Here is a 20564-nt window from a genome sequence, read left to right on the forward strand (position 1 = left end):
CCTGTAGACTGTCCCTGGGACAGGTGAGGCTGCTGATCCCTTATTTTCAAATCTGAAAGTTGACAGCTATGGCCCCGCCCACTGGAAAACCAATAGGTTCTCCTTTGCACCACAGCTAGTTGCCGTAAGCAAAATCTCTCATAGTGGCTGCTTTAGGGAATACAGGCTTCCCACTGGCCCCTCGCAGTAGCTGCAGTTCTCCCACTCTTTGTAGGTTCTAGGTTTCTGCCAGGTTTTGTGGCTCCGGCTCCCTCACACAGACAGCCTGAGATGACTCCCAGGCTGCGTACACATCTTACAGCCACGCTTTGTACACGCTGTACGTTTAAAGCACGTGGCCTGTCCCAAAGAACCCTGGGGACTGTAGTTTGCTAAGGGTGCTGGGAAGCATTGCTCTGTTGACTACAGTTCCCAGGGGAAGCCGGGTGCATTAATTGCAACTTCTCTTGGCACGATCCCCATTTAACAGAGCTGTTTCTTGGTTCCCCTCTGCAGCTCCACTCACTCCAAAATGGCTCCCTGGCCCCAATGGTGCACCCAGGTTTTCTGTGTGGGCAGAGGAGGGGAAGAAACTTGCCTTATCAGATCTTTGGTACTGTCTGCACTGATTGGCAGTGGCTCCCAGGGTTTCAAGATAAGAAATCTCTCCTGCCCTACCTGGAGAGGCTGATGATTTGACCTGGGATCTTCCCCATGCTAAGCAGATGCTGTAACCACTAAGCCACAGGCCCTTTCCCTAATAACGTATTTTTTGCTCTATAAGACTCACTTTTCCCTCCTAAAAAGTAAAGGGAAATGTGTGTGCGTCTTATGGAGCGAATGCAGGCTGCACAGCTATCCCAGAAGCCAGAACAGCAAGAGGGATTGCGGCTTTCACTGCGCAGCGATCCCTCTTGCTGTTCTGGCTTCTGAGATTCAGAATATTTTTTTTCTTGTTTTCCTCCTCCAAAAACTAGGTGCGTCTTGTGGTCTGGTGCGCCTTATAGAGCGAAAAATACGGTATATTTCCAGAATACAGTGGTACCTCGGGTTAAGTACTTAATTCGTTCTGGAGGTCCATTCTTAACTAGAAACTGTTCTTAACCTGAAGCACCACTTTAGCTAATGGGGCCTCCCACTGCCACCGCACGATTTCTGTTCTCATCCTGAAGCAAAGTTCTTAACCCGAGGTAATATTTCTGGGTTAGCAGAGTCTGTAACCTGAAGCATATGTAACCCGAGGTACCACTGTATATGCTTTCCTGCCCCACCAAAGTTCTTTCTCATACAGCCCCTCTCTGTCATGTTCCTCTCTCCTCCTCCTACAGGTCTCTGTGGGTCTGGCTCGGCTCAGCTCCGACTTGCAGTGCTACCAACGCCATTTTGAGTGGCTGCGGAGGGCAGCCCCACTGCTGCTGCGACCCATGGAGCACGACATCACCACAGTGCACAGCCGGCTGGAACGCCTCCTCAAAAGACTGGAGCACCTGGTAAGGCTTTGAGAGGAAGCAACAAATCCTGGGGGGTGGTCCCAATTGTGTGGGGTTGACTAGATTCGCCTGCAAGGCCCCCTCCGGCTCTATGAGCGCTTCCAGGCTGTCACTGCTTTGGGGTGCGATTCAGTCCCATACCAGCAAAATCAGGTTGTGGGGTTATAATTGGTTGGGATCTTGCACAGCAAAATGGCTTCCCCAAAAGTTTGGACTTTTTGCTGTAAGGAAAGTGATGGGGAAAATGCACTGGGAAGCCTGGGGTGATCCTTGCTTTGTCACCTTAGGAACATAGGAAGTCGCCCATCAACAGAAATAGGGAGGGGTTAATATGGGCTACCTCAGAGCTTCTGTCGTTGCTCCAGAATTTCACAACTCACCCGCTTGTCTGCTTCTCCCCCAGATGACCAAGCTCAGCCTCTCACGGCCCAACGACCCTCTGCCAACCCTGCCAGCCCATGGCACCCACTGGTCTGTGGTTCAGGCAGGCCACGCCATCGTCCACTCATTTCACCTCTACCTGGACTGGGCATCTCGCGTGCTGGTTCTGATCCGGAACAAGCTGTGAACGGCAAAGAAACTGAACCACCATGGGTATTTTGGAAAGCCTTCTCACGGACCTGGAACTCTTAGATGCTGCTTCAGCAATACCGGTGGAGGAGGGTGCAAGGAAGGAAAGAAAGTCTATGGAACAGGGCGCCCCTGGATTCCTCTTCTGGGGGGTGCTGCAAGGGGGGGATGCTGAGACCTATGGCCCACTCACACACCCTTCCTACTCCATGGGGGGTGCATCGTGAAACAAAAAGCAACTTCCCTTGCCCTTGGAAGGACTCATTCTCCCTCAAGGCTTGGGGAAATGGTATGGGGAAAGGGGGGCTTCCCCTTCTTCCAAGGACATTTTTGCCCTCTCCTGCTCCCTGTTAAGGGAACACTATAATCTGTATGATAAGCATTGATCTGTGTCAAGTATCAGAGACCCCTTATAGGTATAGTCGTGGTGGATAATCTGCCCGAAAAGCACCTTGCCCACCACGATTGTTCTTTCCCTACCACTAGATTGTGTGCTGCAGTCTAGGGCGCCCTCTCAGCTTGTGCCCCATAGGTCTGGGCAGTGCCCCCAGGGAACTGAGAAATGTGCGTGAGAAGATGCCGCAGTTCTGTAGGCCGCGGAGGGGAGGAGAGGATTCATTGAAGGCGGGAGGCTTGACCTCTCATTGGCAGCCATCCTGATTTCATCAATAGCCCCTGCCAGTTTCTGCCCCTTGTCCACCTGCAATCTAGTACCACCCCAAAAGTGTGGCCACAATCTAGCACAGATTCAGTGGTTTTCAGCATTCCTCATACAGGGTGTCACTGCACCACACACACATATATGGATTACTAGGGTAAGTCAGGGTGGTTGCTGTTGTCTTTTTAAAGACGCTAACTATTTTAAAGATAAGATAGCATAAAGGGCGTTGGACGCAACATTTAAAGGGGGCATCATTCCCCATTCTCACACAGCGAGGCAATGCTTCTTCTAAGATGTGATATCATGTGTGTCCTGTCTAAAAGCAAACGACGTTTGCTTTTTATCCCCTTTCAAAACTATTGTTACACATATACAGATTTATGCAGATTTCATCAATTAATTATAGCTGGACGGTCAATCAAAACTCAAGAGACAGAAAAGCTTTTAGAAGTTTGAGGCACCTTTTCTCAAAAGAGATGTTCTTGTAGTTGCTTTAGGCAGTATTGAATCTTACCTGTTGTTTCAACAATAAGCAAAAAAAATCACACATAAAACAAGCCATGTTTTTGTTAAAAAATAATTTCATTGGGAAGGAAAGTCAGAAAGTCGAGATTGTGAAATTAATTTTCATGCTCCTGAAGAAACAACAATGAATCGTCAAAAGTTTAAGGCAGATTTGTTTACCAGCAGCGCCCTCTGCTGGATCATTTTTGTCAGCTCAGCCAATACTGTTGCCGCAGTGAGATACAAAAAAGGACCAGTTGAAAAACCAAACCAAAGCAATTTCACCTTCAAAAGAGTTTTGGAATAAAGACTATTAACCCAATATGTATCCTTCTGAATGTACCCATTTGAATTTTGGCCGAACAGTTCTATAAGATGCATTGATCATAGAATCATGGAATTGTAGAATTGGAAGGGACAGAGGGTCGTGCAACCCCCAGTCATGCAGGAATCTCAGAGAGAAAATGCATTACAGATGGCGATCCATCTGCTTAAAACCTCTGCTTAAAAACCTCCAAGAATAGAGAGTCCCATCACCTCCTGAGGAAGTCTGTTCCACAGTCAGATAGCTCTTACTGTCATAAAGTTCTTCCAGATGTTTAGTTAGAATCTCCTTTCTTGTAACTTGAATCCATTGGTTTGGGTCCTACCCTTCGGTGCAGGAGAAAACAGGCTTGCTTCATCTTCATGACAGCCCCTTAGATATTTGAAAATGGCTATCATAGCTCAGTCTCCTCCTTACCAGCCTGAACATTATCCAACTCCCTCAACTGTTCCTCATAAGGCTTGGTTTCCAGACCCCTGATCATCTTGGTCCCCCTCCTCAGCACACATTCCAGCTTCTCAATATCCTCCTTAAATTGTGGTGCCCAGAACTGGACTCAGAACTCCAGGTGTGGGCTGACCAAAACAGAATAGAGCAGTACTATTTTTGATGGAGAAGTTCATCCCATTCTTGATACCCCTTCATGGCTGTAGTTAACCCTCCCCACTCCTGTTTCAGGTATTTATCATGAGCCCTTCATTGCTCCACAGTATTTATAAAGCCATTAGGTTTCTTCCTTGTAAGTTATTATTATTTTTTAATTTATTATCTGTTACAAGTCTGGTTCATTTTATTATTATTATTAATTATTATTATTATTATTGTCATCATCATTGTGTTTATTATTATTTTTATTATATTTTATGAATGTTATTTTATTTTGAGCATCTTCCAAGTATTTATTGACCGCTCCTCTCTCTTTCTTTATCTATCTCTCCCTCCCTCTTTTCCCTTTTTTGTAATAAAAAAGATTTTAAAAAAGATGGGGGGAAATAAATTTGAAATAAAAAAAATTAAATGGATAAAAACAAAAGAGCTGTGTTTTTAATATGAGAAATGATCTAAAACATATAATTCAATTGTCACTCATATAACAACTACTATTATTCAGACAAACAGCCAATGATGGTTTCTGAACCTGGCACTTTGGAGCTGCAATTGGGAGGGAAGCTGTGTCAAAGCAGAGCACCCAGCTACAATAGCACTTTACCTGCCATGCCACCAGGGTTGTTTTCCGCAGCAAGCCTGGCAGTCGCAGAGCTTTGGGCTTCTAGGCTGAACTTCCAGCTTGCATCCAGTCAGCTCATCTTAAGGGCCAATTCCTGTCCCCAAAACCCCATAAAATTTGGAGCTTGCTCCTCACAGTCCACACCACACATTTCAAGTACTGTGCTATGTCCCACAGTCATGGCTTCCCCCAAGGAATGCAGTGTGCTGCTGTTTGTTAAGGGAGCTGCAATTCCCAGAGAAGACCGATTATTAAACCAATCTGGGAATTGCAACTTTCTTCGTGGGTGGAATAGTCCAGCAGCACAGGTTCCCCTCCCTCTGAGGCTTGCTTTATTTATATTTACAATTTATATACCACCTTTAATCTTCCAAGCAGCTCGAGGTGGCGTACATGGTTCTCCCTGTCTCCTCCTCACAACAACCCTGTGAGGTAGGTTAGGCCAAGAGGCAGTGACTGGCCCGTGAATTGAGCTTCATGGCTGAGCAGGGATTCAAACCGTCGCCTCCCAAGTCCTCCTTTCTAGCTTTGCTGGGCCTAGAAAGCAGGGCTTGATGCTTGATGAATTTACCCTCCCCTCTTCCCTCCAGCTTTATAAAACGAAGCAGACTGACACTGATTAATCCTTTAATTTATTTAATCAACCAGAAATTAACAACTCTTGATCTTCTCATTCCCCACACACGGGGAGATTATATGAAGCAAAGCCGATGAGATAAATCAGGAGAGCTGCAGACGGGTTTTGGGGGGAAGGCATGTGAGGTGGGGACAGTGATGAGGGACCATGGCTGCCATCAGGGGAGCCAGGGCTACGACGCTGAAGGAGCCCAGAGCCTTGAAAAGGAGCCATAACAGTCCAGTGCCTGGTTGAAATGGGCAATGTGAAAACAGGACAGGGCAAGACCTATTTTACTACTCAAACATATTGTACACGCCACATACATAAAGACACTTGGGCCTCGCTCGCTGACATCCCCTCAGGATGTTGGGGAGGCTATCAGAGCTGTTAGGGCGCTTTCACAACAGAGAAAGCTGGGGTTTAGTGTATACGTGTGCTCCAGGCCTTGGTTATTGGGGAAAAGTCTGAACTCTTTATGACACTAGCTCAAAACGCCTCCTAACAGCAGTGAGAATAAGCCAGCTACATGCGCCACAGAACAGGGAGCTGCAGGAGTTTCTGCTGACCCTGGGATTTGTAGATAGGAATATTTGATGGGAATGAAGGAGAGAGGGAATTTTCCCTCTCAAGAATGAAACACGAACTGAAGCAGCCCGGTATCTACCTTTGCGAAGTGCAAGCTGACTAATATACTAGTAACCTTGTTTATAGACAGGCCCTATGCAGGATTAGTGAGGAACAAGTCCAATATGCACCGCAAACAGCCTTGGATAAATAAATGGTTATATACAGCCCTTGGTGTCAACTGACGGTGGATACACACAATTCTACTGCAGCCGCAAGCAGAAGGCAATCCTATTGGTTTCTACTAACATAAGTGGGTGCCGCAGCACGTAAATAACAAGGCCGAAAGTTTATCGCAGTGGCTATTTCCTAACTAGCCACAGCCCTCACAGAACATGCCAGAAAGCATAAGAGGGCCTCAAAATTCAAGGAGTCACAGTGGGATTGGGCCAAGATCTCCTGCCACACTCCCCACGAGCAACTGCAGTGCACAATCTGAGAGGTATCCCCCATGATCTGTGACCATATGCCAGAGGCATGTTGGCGCCTAAAGAAAAAAACCTCCGAACAGCATTAATGGAATAAAATCAGGACACACAACCCTCTGGGATTTTGTCATTGGGCAAAGTGAGGCAGCCGCCTCAGGCAGCTGATTCTGAGAAGTAAAGAGCCAGGCCTCTTCGTGATCCCTGAAGTTGCCTTCCTCAGGTGCCATGGCGGACGCTGCCCCTCAGTTTTTAAGAATGATTCAAATGCCAGTGTATTGGCGGGGACCATCTTGTCCTTTGCCTTAGAGGGAAAAATCTCATGGCCAGCTCTCTGTGTTGCCTTGCTGAACTGAAGGAGAGCTCCACAAGAATGCAATAATATCATTTCACGGCTTCCATTTATCCCTGCACAACGAATTCCTAATACATTTCGCCCTCTGGGTTTGACCTGCCCACCTCCCACTCTACCGCCCCAAACTCAACACATGAGGCAGCTGCCTCCTCTTGCCTCCTGGTAGGGCTGCCAAAATAATAATAATAATTTCTTCTTCTTGTTGTACAGTTTGAACTGGGCCTGATCCATAGGTCTGCTCTCGCCCTTTTACCCAACCTAAAAGTCATGACAACCTCAAAGAACCAATGTTTTCACAGGTTGTGAAATGGCCATAGGTTGCCTAAGCAGAGGGAAGGGCATATTTGTGATGGGACAAACAGTTGGATGGATGGGTGAGCAAATGGAAGAGAAGGGATGTGATGGTGGGAGGTCTTGTTCTCCACCCAACATCCTCTCTCCCTCTCTCTCTCTCTCTAGCATGGCTCCCCGTCATCCTCGTCACCAGCATCTCCACTGTGACCTCCTGCGAGCCCAGCATACCCTCCCGCGTAGGCCTTGCGCCCGCTGCAGGGAGCCATTGGACCCGGAGGGCTAGGGGAGAAGTCTAGAGAGTCACTAACGCTGAAGATATATTTATCCCAGAGGAAGCGTTCGAGGTCAGGGGCCAGAGCGGGTGAGCCGGGACCTCTGCTGCTCCCCATTGACGCCGTGTGCTTCTCAAAAATCCGCCGGCGGTACTTGAATTCCAGGATGGTCTTGGTGTAGGTATTGAGGGTCAGCACAGAGGCTGACATGCAAAGGGTGAACGAGAGCCAGGCCATGCTGTGGGAGAGAAATTGGGGAGGGGGTGCAAAGGGATGCGTCTCAAGGTCATTCTTGCACTGCCAAATCTATCCAGTTCCCCCATGATAACTGACTTCCTAAAACTCCTTTTCCATGTATACACCGGTTCTGACACAATTCTTCACCCATTCATGTCATGCAGCCTTTCTCAACCTGTGGGTCCCCAGATGTTGTTGAACTACAACTCCCATCACCCCTAGCTAGCAAGGCCAGAGCTCAGGGATGATGGGAGTTGTAGTCCAACAACATCTGGGGACCCACAGGTTGAGAACCGCTGAAAGGTAAAGGCAAAAAAAGGTACCCATTCATGTACCGCTCCTTCTGTTGGTGTCTAGATAGCTGGAAGAGGACCAGCCTAGACCAAACAATAAATGAGATGTTATGGGCTGCCATCCCATAGTCAGTGTGTTCAGTGCTTCCGAACCCTCTCTTCTTCACCCTCACAGAAACCTTTTGACATCAACAATCCAACCAACCAAATATGATTAGGTATTTCCAAACCATGGGTTTTTGTTCCATAGGCTTCCTTGGCTTATGATGTCGGATACCAGATGGGGAAACAGAGGCTGAAAGGTTTGCTCCAAAGAACTGAGCTAAAACAAAATTGGGGTGGGAGGAGGGAGTGTCAAACAAATGATTCGAATTTGGGTTTGCTTGCAAAAATGCAAATGTAACATATTTAGGGGTTTTAGCGAGGTAGGGGGAGGGGACAAAATGGAAATTGGGCACATTGCTACACATTTCTTCTCCACCTTTGTCCATCATTCTGTCTCTCTTTCTCCCCTCTTTCCACTTCCTTTCCCATATCCTCTCCTCCTCCTTTCATCTTTGGACAGAGCAACAACTCCACTCTCAAATGCAAATGCCAACACCCAAAGTGGCTGGATGCAAAAGGAAAGGGGGCTCCTGCACCTTTAAGCTACAGCTGCTGAAATTCCTGCTGCTATGCTTTAATTAAAGGCATAGGAGCCCTGTCCTGGGTTGCATTTACCCTACCCACACCCCACTCCTCTCCCATGCTGGCTTTACTCACCCAAATGACCAGCCATAATACCATGTCTGAGGTCTCCAGTCTTTTGGTCCCAGGTTCACAGCCACCTGAAAGACGGTCATGTACATCATATGGGCTACCATGCCCAGGAGCCCTGTTGGGAAGGGGTGGTCAGAAAGATACTCAGAATATGCCCAGCCACTGTGCGCTTACTTCCCTTGGGTACCACTTTCTGGGGTCTGAGCTGAATAGGAGCAGAGCCATGGCAGCCCAACAGAAAGCAAGTTTGACAGACTTGAGAGATTTCACTTACAAGTGTAAGGCTGTACATTTCAGAATCCTGGTGTCTGCTGCCTCGGGCAGTCACCACACTTTGCCTAATGGTAGGGCCGACCAATCCCTGAAATGCTGTTTTACTTTGCTTGGGAAATTGTATCCTTGAGAAAACACTCAAACTTGAGATTCTATCCCTACCTGAAAGCTTAAAGTTGTACATTCTAGGGAAAGCTATACCAAGGCTTGATCCTGCTGAATACATGAACTGACAGGCATTTGTGGCCCGGCTTAGCTCATGGCTTCAGTATTTCACTGTATTGTTTGCCTCTAGCAATGGACACACACTATTGATCACATGCTGGGAAATGAGGCCAGCTACCTCGGATTACCCTTTACAAAGCTGGCAGAGTGCCTTGCTGGGCACCACATATGAATAAGAAATGCTGTGGTGGTTTTAATTTATATCCCATCCTTCCTCCCAAAAGAGCCCAGGGTAGCAAACAGTCTTTCGGCCAGTGATCTCACGGTTGCCAGGAAGCGTATCTTTCAGCTAACAAATGTTTGCATATACAGGAATGTTTTAAAATTCCTCCTGAAACTCAACAATGAGGGAGACAGACACAAACTCAACAATGGTGGAGGGCACCACCACTGAGAAGGCCCTGTCATGGACAAGCATCAAGTGGGCAGTGGCCAGTGCTTGCCCCACCAAGCATGTGCAGTAACCTTTTCAGGGTGGGGTGGGGAAACAGCACATGGGTATAAAGAAACTACAACAGTTTGGGGTTGCAGGGTTTTGTTTTCATTTTGGGGGCCTGCCACCTGTTTCCCCACTCAAAATCACTCCCCAAATACTTTTCATTTAAAAAGAGAGACTTCCTTACACACATTTAGATATACTGTGAGCATGATACAGGAATGACTAGACCATGATCTCGAGTACTATATGGATGGGGTTAGGGTCAGTGGTGAAAGTCCATACAAAATGAGTGTTAGGTCTGAGTGCTGTGTGTGGATACCTAGTGGGAAGAGTAGCTGACTACTGGTGGCGCAGTGTAGATCGAGATACCTGAGAGAACGGTGATCACAGCCGCAAAAGCATTGATCTTGAGCCCATCAATGAAGTTGGCATAGTAGACGGCATCCAAACACATCAATAGGAACCCCACAGTCAACAGGATAATATAAAGGAATTCGGAGGCAACGGAGAGCCACAGCACCCCTGGAAAGTAACATGGGTGGTGAGTGGGAGATTATAAACAATCTATATGTCTCACAGAGTCTCGGGAAGGGCCGTAGCTCAGTGGTAGAGCACCTGTTCCCCATGCAGAAGGTCCCAGGTTCAAGCCCCAGCATCTCCAGGTAGGGCCACTGCCAGTCAAGGTAGACAAAACTGGGCTAGACGGACCAGCAGCTTAACTCAGCATAAGGGCATTCCCACTTTCTCCAAGCACAGGCCTGGGCATTAACGCTCCATGTCAAAGCACTCTTGTTTTCGTCCTGGAGCTTTCCCTGTGAAAACCTACTCGACGAACGGCAGCAACTTCCTAAATTCCTGTTCATAACACTTGTGATGTTTTTAACATGTTGATAACACATGGCAAGCCTTTGGGATGGAGTTAACTCTACAATGAATCGGTTAATACATATTAAATAACTAAGGAGGAAAAAATAGTGCTCAGCCTCATTACTTTGTTCGGCAATAATGAGTATCACAGTGACCTGTTTTGTAGGCACATTTAAACCGCGGACTTCAATTGATTTCATAGTCATTCCTTCTCCCCACTGGATCGTGGAAGCTGTAGTTTGGGGATAGAGGAAGATCTCTAACGGAATCCTCACCAACTACCGTAGATTCCCAAGATTGTTTGGTGTAGGGGACACATGACGGTTGGTATAAAGCCAACTTTTGTAGCCGGGATGTAGAAGAGAAGAGAAACAAGAGGAACACAGAAAACTGCCTTATGCTGAATCAGACTTGTTGGTCCATCCAGGCCAGTATTGTTTACACAGATTGGCAGCAGCTATGCAGGGCTTCCCAGCCCTACCTGGGGACACCAGGGATTGAACCTGTGGCATTCTGCTCCATGGATGCTCTACCACTGAGCTGTACTCCTTCCCTGTGAATTAAAGGGATGTGGAACACTGCATATTAATTAGAAGTATGGTAAACGGAGAGCAGGGGTTTGGTTTCCTATTTGTCATTGAAATTAATGTAAAATATCCCATGCTGGAGTAAAACGTTCATGCACAACAAATAGGTCCAATGCAAGCATTTAGCATTGAGCTCATATTCCAAAACTGCAAACTGGTTGTCAATATTGTAAGATCTTTTAAAGATGTCACCCTTTGCTCCAGTACTGCAGGGTATGTTGAGATCTATGCCCCTGTCATTATGATGACCTAAGTGGCCCCCTGCCGTATCTGGAGTATAGGATTGTTCGGCCTGAGTTATTAATTTCAATAACTTAATTAGCTCCCAGGCTTTAAATAACACTCCCGTGTCAAAGGTTCCATTTGTGATTTCCGAGTGTTTGTGAAATATACATCTAGCAGCTGGCAACAGATGCAATACTACATCATAATATTTTATAGGCACTATAGGATGCACATAATTTAAAATAAATAATAGGAGGTCCAGAGGAAAACCTAATGCACAGAAGTTTAAAAAATATTGTGCTGACTACCAGTGTCCAGAATGTTTCTGCCCTATGCATTTCCACTATGGTGGTGGGGTTTTATTTGGGGAGTGTCGAATTTTATTACAAAAGTCATTTCCAGGAAGTGGGTAGCTCTTTGCTGTTCATAAGTTTAGCCCTCTCCTCTTAGGAAAGGTTCAGAGCTGGCAGCCATCTCTGCTTCTTGTAGAAGTGAATTCCATAGTTTAACTACGCCCTGTGCGAAGAAACACTTCAGTTAAACTATGGCACAAGAGGAGGCAGGAACGGCCACCATCTTGGACATCTGGAGTAGACAGGACTCGGTCGGATGAGCCACTGGTATGTCTCAACATAAAACAGCATTATTAATTCTGCCATTTCCCGTTTGTGTTTGCACCCTTAAACAAGACGGCCTGTTTCGCCCTCCCCAAATCTCACCTTTCTCAGACTCGGGGGGCAGCTCAATGAAGCTCCGGCACTTCTCCTCTAAAAGGGTGGAACAATGAAAGAAGATGGCTTCAGTTTATCCAAAGGCTGGTGCTGATCACAACAATTATGTCATTCTTCTGTTTGTCAAGATTTCCGTCTCCCCTCGCAGCGAAAGAGACTTCCCACAATTTACTCCCCATCCAGGCTTGGAACGCACTTGTCTTTTAAACTGCAGGTGGTTTCATTTGAGCCAGGATGCAGCCCCAGGACGGGGGGGGGGGGAGGGGAGGTGAGTAGGGCAAACCCAACTACATATGGGGTAGATTAGGAATCCAGATATACACCACTATTTTAAAGCACTTTCCCCCTACAAAGAATCCACAGAGCTACAATGCCAAGTGTCATCAGCAAATTACAGTTCCCAGGATTCTTCGGGGGAAGCTGTGCGCTATAACTGCATGGTGTGCAGGCGGCCTGTTATGCATGACCACTGGCCCTAGATCACAAGAGGTGGAGACCTCATCTCATTCTGCTCCTCTGCTGCCCTTTGACAGCCACCTTCCACATCCCCACCACCAACACTCTTCCCCTTTCTCTCTCTCTTGTCTGTCTAACAGGAGAGGGGTTTTGTGACCTAGCTGTCAAACTAATAACAGCCGTCATGGAATCTGCTCCGTATGAGACGCAGGCTGGTTTCGTACCTCCGTGATGCTCCTCACACGAGAGCCAGAAGCCCGTGTGGAAATACCGGAAAGCATACTTGTCTTCGCCCGTTTCCCAGATGTACTGGACGACGTGGGGGTCCATGGTCACGTTCCCATCCATCGTCTCGTTGCTGTTGATGGGCACGCAGTTCCCCTTCTTGACGGCCGAGAGGCAGGGGGGCTTCACCACCTTGTGGGTTCCCTCACACCAATAGCTGGTGCAGAAGGCCGAAACCGAAAAGCAGAGGGCCAAAGAGTTGAGGCCCAAGGAGAGCATTGAGCGGGACCTTCGGCTCAGTTTAATCATCGTCCCTGTTTTCCCAAGAGATGTGAGGAGCTGTCTGTTTGGCTGCCCAAAGTCGCACCCAAATAATTCGAATTCGCTCACAATTCCCAGAAAACTATGTTCTACTGTTGGATAAATCTGCTGGTTCCTTGTTTCAGTGGAGCGAAGCCAATTCTGAACAAAGCTCCATTTACAGAGAATGCCTCACTTTTGATCATTATTTTCTCCTCCTTATTCATATGCTGTGGCCCATCCAGTATGTCCACTATGAAGCAGTACACCACAAAATGGTGTGATCATAATTTGAACTCAGCCTGGGGTTCTGTTCTTATTAGGGACTAGTTACTTGTGGAGTGCTTAAGAGCCAGGCGGGTGCTGGCACCCAAGATACCTGAGGTCTCAGAAAGAAATTAGTTTGAACTAATGAACACAGAAGGAGCTAGGCAGCATGATTCCTACCTAGACCTTCCAGATTTTGATTAATGATCTGTGTATAAAGTAATTATTAGCAGGTTGCCTAGTTTATGCTGAGTACTTTAAAAAGAACTTTAAAACACACACATACTTTCCCCCACTGCTAACCTTCCCCCTTTTTATAGCTATATTAATTAATTATTAACAACACCCATTCAAAGTCTTGTTAAAAAGCTGTTGTAGGCCATTGCCCCGATTAAACAATCTTCCAAATTCAAATCTTAAATCCCTTAAGGTTTGGTTTGATTTTTTTAAGTGATGGGTTTGAAGTCAATGCAAAAAGTCTTTTAGAGTCCACAAAGAATTGCAAACCATCTCTTCCAAACAGACAGAGTGGAAATAGTCTAAACTTTAGCCTAATTGCTGCAGTCTAAATGCTGCACAGTAGCCCTTCTGAAATAGTTTTAAAGAGTGAAAACCTCCCCATTAGGGTTGGGGTGTCAAGAAATGTGGACGTCCAGCTCCCCCCTTTTCTAGCAGCTCAGAGGGGACCATATAAACAACTCTACAGTTTGTCACGAGGCATGAAGTGATTTGAGGTTTGCCAGTTCTGCTTGTCTGCTAAGAGGGGAAAGCTCTGTGAGCTTTCAAAGGCCTCGTCCACCCCTCAAATTCAAGCCCCTGAGAAGGGGGGAAGGAGTGGAAAACCAGCCTGCAACCCTGACTCCCCAAAATGACTTACTACTAGCAAGTTCCTTTGTCTCGAGCACCCCTCTTTTCCCTCTAGATTGGTACCCCTCAGTGGTATTTTTGGGAGTAGCCAGATTAAGGCGCAGTCTTCACAACCCACAATGCCCGTCACTTGTGATGAAGGGGCAATGCTTAGAGTTCTAGGTTCTGCTCACTCAAAAATCCAACTAGCCCTCTGAAATGCCCCCTATTTTTCATTCAGATCACTCCTGTTAAGAGTTTCCTTCTGGCCCTCCAGTTCTGTTAGAACCTGTCTTCGGATACTGCCTGTCTGTCTCTGCCCCCTACACCCAGTCAGTCAGCTGTGTCCTTTTGGGATCAGACGGCTCCAAGGGCTTTTTGTTCGTCCTCCTTTAAGAATTATATTCTAATCCACTTTCCCTCAGGCACGAAGGAATCCAATCTCTTCCCTTCTGTCCTGACTCCATCGCCGCTTTCCTTCAAAAATATCCTCCAATTCACGCTTGCAAGTTTGCAGGGTGATTATTGTTCAAATACACACTACAATTGCAAGAAGACGCAAGTTTGCCGTGCCGATTCTCTTCAGGGTCTTGAGATCTGCCTGGCAAAACAGTTGCCTGGAAAGGGATGATAAAAACCCGAAGTTTGTGCAAAGCTGAAGAATAACAGGCTGAGAAAAGAAAAGGAAGACAGAAAGGGTTCTTTCTGGAGGTACTTTTGTCAAAGTTGTCTGGTGAATCTCAACCCCCGTGGAAGCAGCAGTGGGTTCAAATGGAACAGGGCCTTTCAGTCTGTCGCTTGAGGGAGTTGAAAAAGTGGGTACTGAGGAAAGCTCAAAATGCCATCCAGCAGCAACAGAAGGAGACAGTGTCCACTTCAGTTCCAAATCACCCAAGTGGAAGAAAAGACCTGATGTTCAACACCCAAATATTTTGATCCTCTTTCTTCCCCCAGGATAGGCTGCCAAACCGATTCAGAAGAACATCGTTCATGAAAAAGGTTTCGCTGGTGTAAGGTTGTTGCCCCGAGTCCTTCAGCTGACCTGGTGGCTGGAGATCAACCCCCAAACATCAGATTTGGGGCCCACACTTGCACGGTCATTGGAGACAAGGTCTGGAGTTCTTTCCTCAGCAAAGAGACGGCACCCAGCACATGTCCACCCCAAAGGTTTCAAAGGAGCCAAGGACCCCTCTGCAGGCGAAGGAAAGTGCCGCTCCCAAGGGCGCAGTGTGCAGCTTGTGAGAAAATGCTCCCCAGATGCTGCTCAGGAGGGAAGAATCAGGAGGTGCTCTCCAATCCGGCTGTGCAGAGTGGAGAGGTGGCATAAGCAGTGTGATAAATGAGCAAGCGGCGGAGAGCTCCGGCACCCTCCAGCGCGGCACCGTCCCCGGGGGATAGGAATCAGGCGGAGAAGTGCGGTGGCGGCTGATTAAAAAACCTCTTCATTAGTGCCAAGGGGGCACCAGTGCCAAGTGGTGGGGATTAGCATCTAATAAAGGGGGAGGGCAGGGGGGAGGGAGGGGGAGCATCTCCGCTTTGGTCTTCCCTTTCTGCAATCGCCCGGCTGCCAGGAGGAGAGGATGAGAAATTGGATGCGGAGATGAAGGAGCAGCTGGGGTCAGAGGGGATGGAGTGGACACGGAGGCAGAGAGAGACAAAGAGGCTGGAAGGCTGACAAGGGCTTGTTGGAGGGGAGAGAGGGGAACAGACGCCAACAGGAAGGCAAATTGTATGGAGATGGAGGGGGGATAATGGGGCACGGATCGATCAACAGTGGAAGACGTGCACATTAATGGGTGGATTGATCGATGTCACACACACACACAAACAGAGAGAGAGAGAGATCATTATTTCAGAAGTGAAATATTCCCCCACCACCACAACAAAATCTGGATCTTCAGTACTTGTATGTGTGTATTAATGTATGTAAACAAACAAAACAAATATTGTGGGCAGATGGTACCAAAGAAATGCAAAAAAAGTTCATAGTTGTAGCTTTTCATTAATTTGCTTTTGACTGTCATATTTCACTCCACAGAAAATATCTATTGGCACGGAAGGATTGTGGGTGTGGAGAGGAAGGTGTGGAAAGGTAGAGAAAGACTGACCAGTGGACAGGCCAATACAAAGAAATGCTTTATGTTACAGGTGGGTGCAGACGCCATCTGTCTATATATGAGAGAGAAAGAGGTGTGGATTAGTGAATTGACAGGCAGGAGATATGGCGATCCCGTGGAACGGGGAAGAGCGAAAGAGAATTTCAGTCTGCCCAGCACATTCTATTTTCCCCCTTTGCACGTACAATTCCTGTGCGCCTTTGTGCCCTGTGTGGCCCCATCTCGCACACCCATCCTGCTGTGTCACCCTGCCCCGGGTTCACAGTCTTTCTATTTGGGACCCTGTGTCTCTTGGGATTAACTCCCAGCTGGCAATAAGGAGATTTTTTGTGTGTCCCTTTCATTAAGAGCAACGCAGAGAATCAAACCACTTGCACCACAGCCGGCACGGACTTAAAACACAGCAAAGTAATTAGGACACAGAGGATCTAGCAGGATGGGCTGGGAGCCAGAACTCCAGTCTCCAGGGTTCTCAGAGAGAGGGGAGGGTACGCCTGCTGAAATAACAGCAGAAAACAAGCAGAAAACAGGGGTGTGTGGGCTGAGGGCTCCCAAGGTTGTGGTGGGAATAGAATCTAGTCCCAGGATTAGAAGAGGCAGCAACTGGATGACCAGATGGACACTTCTGTATCTTTAATGGTGCTGTGTGAAGAAGGAGTTTCTGTGCATGTAGCAGGGCTGAGAAACATCTGCAGCGTAAAAAAGCTGCCTGCTAAGAAGCCAGACCACCTACTGTCCAGATACTGCCTGCACTAACTGGCAGCCCCCTCCCCCCCAGTGTTTCTGCCTGCAAAGCACCCACTCTGTTATGGCCGCTGGAGACTGGTCCATTAGGGTAACTGGTGCACTGTTCCCCCTCCCCCAGTCAGCCACCAACTTACAACCAGTCCAGAGGGTAGCACCCTTCTCTTCCTTCTCTTCAGTGTTGCCCTGGTATGGGCCAATAGGAAAGAGGGTGGGGACAAAAATAGCTGGTTTCCCTTGTCATTGGCTCTAGCTCCCTCTACTGGTTGTCTCTTTGCCTTTCACCCTACCAGTCTCATTGGTTATGACCCTCCCCTGCATGAATTCCCTTTTTTATACAGCTATTTGAAGTTCCTTTGGATTCCTGGGTTGTTGTTGTTTTGAGAGGGCGTTTAAGAGAATAAGGAGAAGCTGGGAGCCAGGAGGACCCTCAAGTTCTCAAGCATCTTATAATTATCACAGGAAAAGACACTTCCTTACTGTTAACACCAGTGTCCAACGGCATTACTTGTTGTGATTTATGGGTCACTATTCTTCTTCTTTCTTCTTCTTCTTTTTCTTCCTTGCACTAGGCTTTTTGGGGTTGAGCAGGGAGGGAACTGTAGGCAGACAGTTTTGGAGACAGGTGCCACATGATGGGGGGAAGCCCACCGAATGCCCCACCAGCAGCTTCAGCCTCTCCCCTTTGGAAGGCACAAGTAGTAATCATCTACTATATGTATTTCGGAAAGTTGGTCCTCAGTTCTCTATGCATCTGGGCACGTCTTAAGAGACCATAACCAAATCTGGCAAGATGGTTCCTGAGATCAATGTCATGTGGACTGACTGGTTGCAGAGGAGTGGTGGGAGACACCAGCTGAGGAGCCCCCATGAGAAGAAGGCTCTGTGCCAGCGGACTGGTGATGGGTCTCGATGCGTGTGAGGTAACAGGGTTTAGTGGGCAGGAAGAAGCTGTGGCAGAGAGCAGTTCAGAAACAGAGGCAGGTCAAGAGGCAGAGTGCAGGCAGGCTGCTGAAGAAGCCAGGGAATCTTCCTGCTCTGTCTGTGACCAGCTCCTCCCCACCTCTGGTCTCCCAGAACACAGAGGAATGAAGAGGGCAGAGCAAAGAGAGACAAGACAACAGAGCCTTAGGCTGCTGGGGAAGGCATCTGGGGAGGAGTCTTAGAGAGCGGTGTATTTTGTGGTTTTGTATCTCGATTTTATTCTGTGTACTGCCCTGAGACCCCTGGGTATATAAATTCAATTAATAATAATAATAATAAGGTGGGGACCTTCAGTCCTCACAACTGTCTCATTTGGGCAAGACCTACTGGGAAGAGTCACTGCGATCGCTAGGCCTGTGTTGTTTTGGTTTCCTTGAGTAAAGAGTTAGCTTCTCTGACACTGAGTGTTTTATTGCTGACTTGCTCCTGACTCTGGCTCCTGACAATCAAGGCATAGGTCTGGATACAACTGGATGCCATTTTGAATCAAGACAGCAGACTGAACCTTTCGAAATAGCACTTATTTCAGCCGCTGGTTTCACAGCGCTGATTTTTGGATTATTAGAATTCCCAAGCAACTCTGGGTATGAGGCTCCTAATCACTAATAAATTGTTTTATGCTCTGGATTTAATGTTATGGAGGGGGAAGAGAGACCCTCTTCAGCTGGTGATGTGTATTACTTCAAAATGTGCTTAGCCGACCCAGTTGTACTAGGGGGCCTTTCTGCTCCCTCTGCTGAGTGAGGGTCCTGCCCCGATGGTGCTACTCATATGTGATGGGGAGGGAGATCAAGGAGCTGTTCATATAGGGATCCATTTCTTTGCTGCTGTAATGCAGCTGGCTCTCAGGTACTGAGAGCCCGGCTGTTTCCAATGGGAGATTCCTCAGAGTTTTAACAACTGCTTGTCAATAAAGTTCAAATAGACATCTACACCAGACATTTAAAGCACATTGCGTCCCCCAAAAAGAACCCCGGGAATTGTAGTTTACCCACCACAGGACTATAATTCCCAGCACCCATAACAAACTACGGTTCTCAAGCTTATTTGAGGGAAGCTTTAAACTTGTGTTTTCTGTATGGTGTGGATGTGACCACAGCAGCCATTTCCTAAGGAAATCACATCCACTGTGATTTCCACTTCAAAGCTCAGGCCCATCCTCAGGCAAGTCAAGACCTCCTAACTGGGGATTTCTACCATGGCACTGAGAAGCTCCCACATACATCTCAGAACTGGCCAGGAGGGAGACTTCTATGAAGATTGCCACCTCCCCCCCCCCCCCCGGGCACTGCTCTTGCGTTTTTAAAATCAGCTTCATCTGGCGGATATTTAGCAGGATGATGCTTTTCCTGGAATGAAGATAAAATAAAGGAGAAAGTTTGAGCTGCTAAAACTCCAGATAACAGGTTGTTATTAAAGACGTGCTTTAAAAGTCCACAATCTTCCTTCCAAGCAGGCATTAGCATGTATTCTTAAAAGGTTACCATTAGATCTGAGGGAGGGAGAGAGGGGGGAAGAGTGGTGCAGTGGTTAGAGTGTCAGCATAGGACTTTAGCACCCCAGCTTGAAATCCCCACTCAGTCATGAAGCTTTGGACATAACCTACCTTGCAAGGTTGTTGTAATGATAAAAAGTGGTGTGGTGGGTAGATTTCTGCTGTATTGAGTTCCTTGGAAAAGGGGGATAGATAGATAGCTAGATGATAGATGATGATAGATAGATAGATAGATAGATAGATAGATAGATAGATGATAGATAGATAGATAGATAGATAGATAGATAGATAGATAGATGATAGATAGCTAGATGATAGATAGATAGATGATAGATATAGATAGATAGATAGATAGATAGATAGATAGATAGATATAGATAGATAGATAGATAGATAGATAGATGATAGATAGATGATAGATAGATGATAGATAGATAGATGATAGATAGATAGATGATAGATAGATAGATAGATAGATAGATAGATAGATGATAGATAGATAGATAGATAGATGATAGATAGATAGATAGATAGATAGATATAGATAGATAGATGATAGATAGATAGATGATAGATAGATAGATAGATGATAGATGATAGATAGATGATAGATAAATAGATAGATAGATAGATGATAGATAGATAGATGATAGATAGATAGATAGATAGATAGATAGATAGATAGATAGATAGATGATAGATAGATAGATAGATGATAGATGATAGATGATAGATAGATAGATAGATAGATAGATAGATAGATAGATAGATAGATGATAGACAGACAGACACACACATCCATGAATCCCCTCCACAATAAATTTAGTAATTGTGAACACCACAAATAAGCCCTCTTTAGCAAAAGGGTATGCATCTTCATTTCTGTCTTGCTTTATCTCAGTCATATGGTCAAGTGCCAGAATTATCCCCAGTGCAACCTGAAGCTGCTTTCGGTGTCTGTTCTGTAAGGTTGCTTCCAGACAGCTTCCATTGAGCATTCCTCCCCATCGGTTTGCATGGAATGCTGCCTGTTTATTCAGTGTTCATTCTGAATTGTTTGTCGGCAGGTCCTACCACGTTGCATCAGGAAATCTGGCCCATTTTCACACCCAGTTGCTTATCATAAAAATTTTTTTTAAAAAAAATCC

The 20564-nt window shown here is 46.6% G+C and overlaps 2 protein-coding genes across 7 annotated transcripts in view; one reads left to right on the forward strand and one right to left on the reverse strand.

Annotated features, from left to right (window-relative positions):
- IL11 (interleukin 11) overlaps window positions 1–4432 on the forward strand; it is a 76324-nt gene extending 71892 nt beyond the window's left edge. For all 6 annotated transcript variants that reach the window (XM_083582169.1, XM_083582170.1, XM_083582173.1 and 3 more), the window contains 2 exons: window positions 1308–1469; window positions 1873–4432. In XM_083582169.1, the coding sequence (XP_083438295.1) occupies window positions 1308–1469; window positions 1873–2037 (327 nt within the window). In that variant the 3' untranslated portion in view covers window positions 2038–4432. The remainder of the gene's footprint in view (window positions 1–1307; window positions 1470–1872) is intronic.
- Window positions 4433–5376: 944 nt separating this feature from the next.
- LOC310748329 (germ cell-specific gene 1-like protein) lies at window positions 5377–17211 on the reverse strand. The gene is made up of 6 exons (XM_083584027.1): window positions 17075–17211; window positions 12663–14693; window positions 11971–12018; window positions 9942–10094; window positions 8639–8750; window positions 5377–7584 (listed from the first exon to the last, which is right to left on the reverse strand). Exons 2-6 carry the CDS (start codon window positions 12970–12972, stop codon window positions 7236–7238), a joined length of 972 nt encoding a protein of 323 aa, XP_083440153.1. The 5' UTR covers window positions 12973–14693; window positions 17075–17211; the 3' UTR covers window positions 5377–7235.
- Between the last annotated feature and the right edge of the window lie 3353 nt (window positions 17212–20564).

Source organism: Podarcis filfolensis (genome assembly GCF_964270895.1).
Source record: "Podarcis filfolensis genome assembly, chromosome: 13".
In the NCBI taxonomy this organism is placed as follows: Eukaryota; Metazoa; Chordata; class Lepidosauria; order Squamata; family Lacertidae; genus Podarcis; species Podarcis filfolensis.

Bases quoted from the DNA above. Each gene is read 5' to 3' on its own strand.
- LOC310748329 (XM_083584027.1), bottom strand. From the start codon at position 12,972: ATGATTAAACTGAGCCGAAGGTCCCGCTCAATGCTCTCCTTGGGCCTC. The intron at 10,095-11,970 runs GTGAGATTTGGG...GTTACTTTCCAG, and splicing joins GCCCCCCGAGTCTGAGAAAG to GGGTGCTGTGGCTCTCCGTT. The intron at 8,751-9,941 runs GTATCTCGATCT...CCTTCCCAACAG, and splicing joins TGTGATCACCGTTCTCTCAG to GGCTCCTGGGCATGGTAGCC.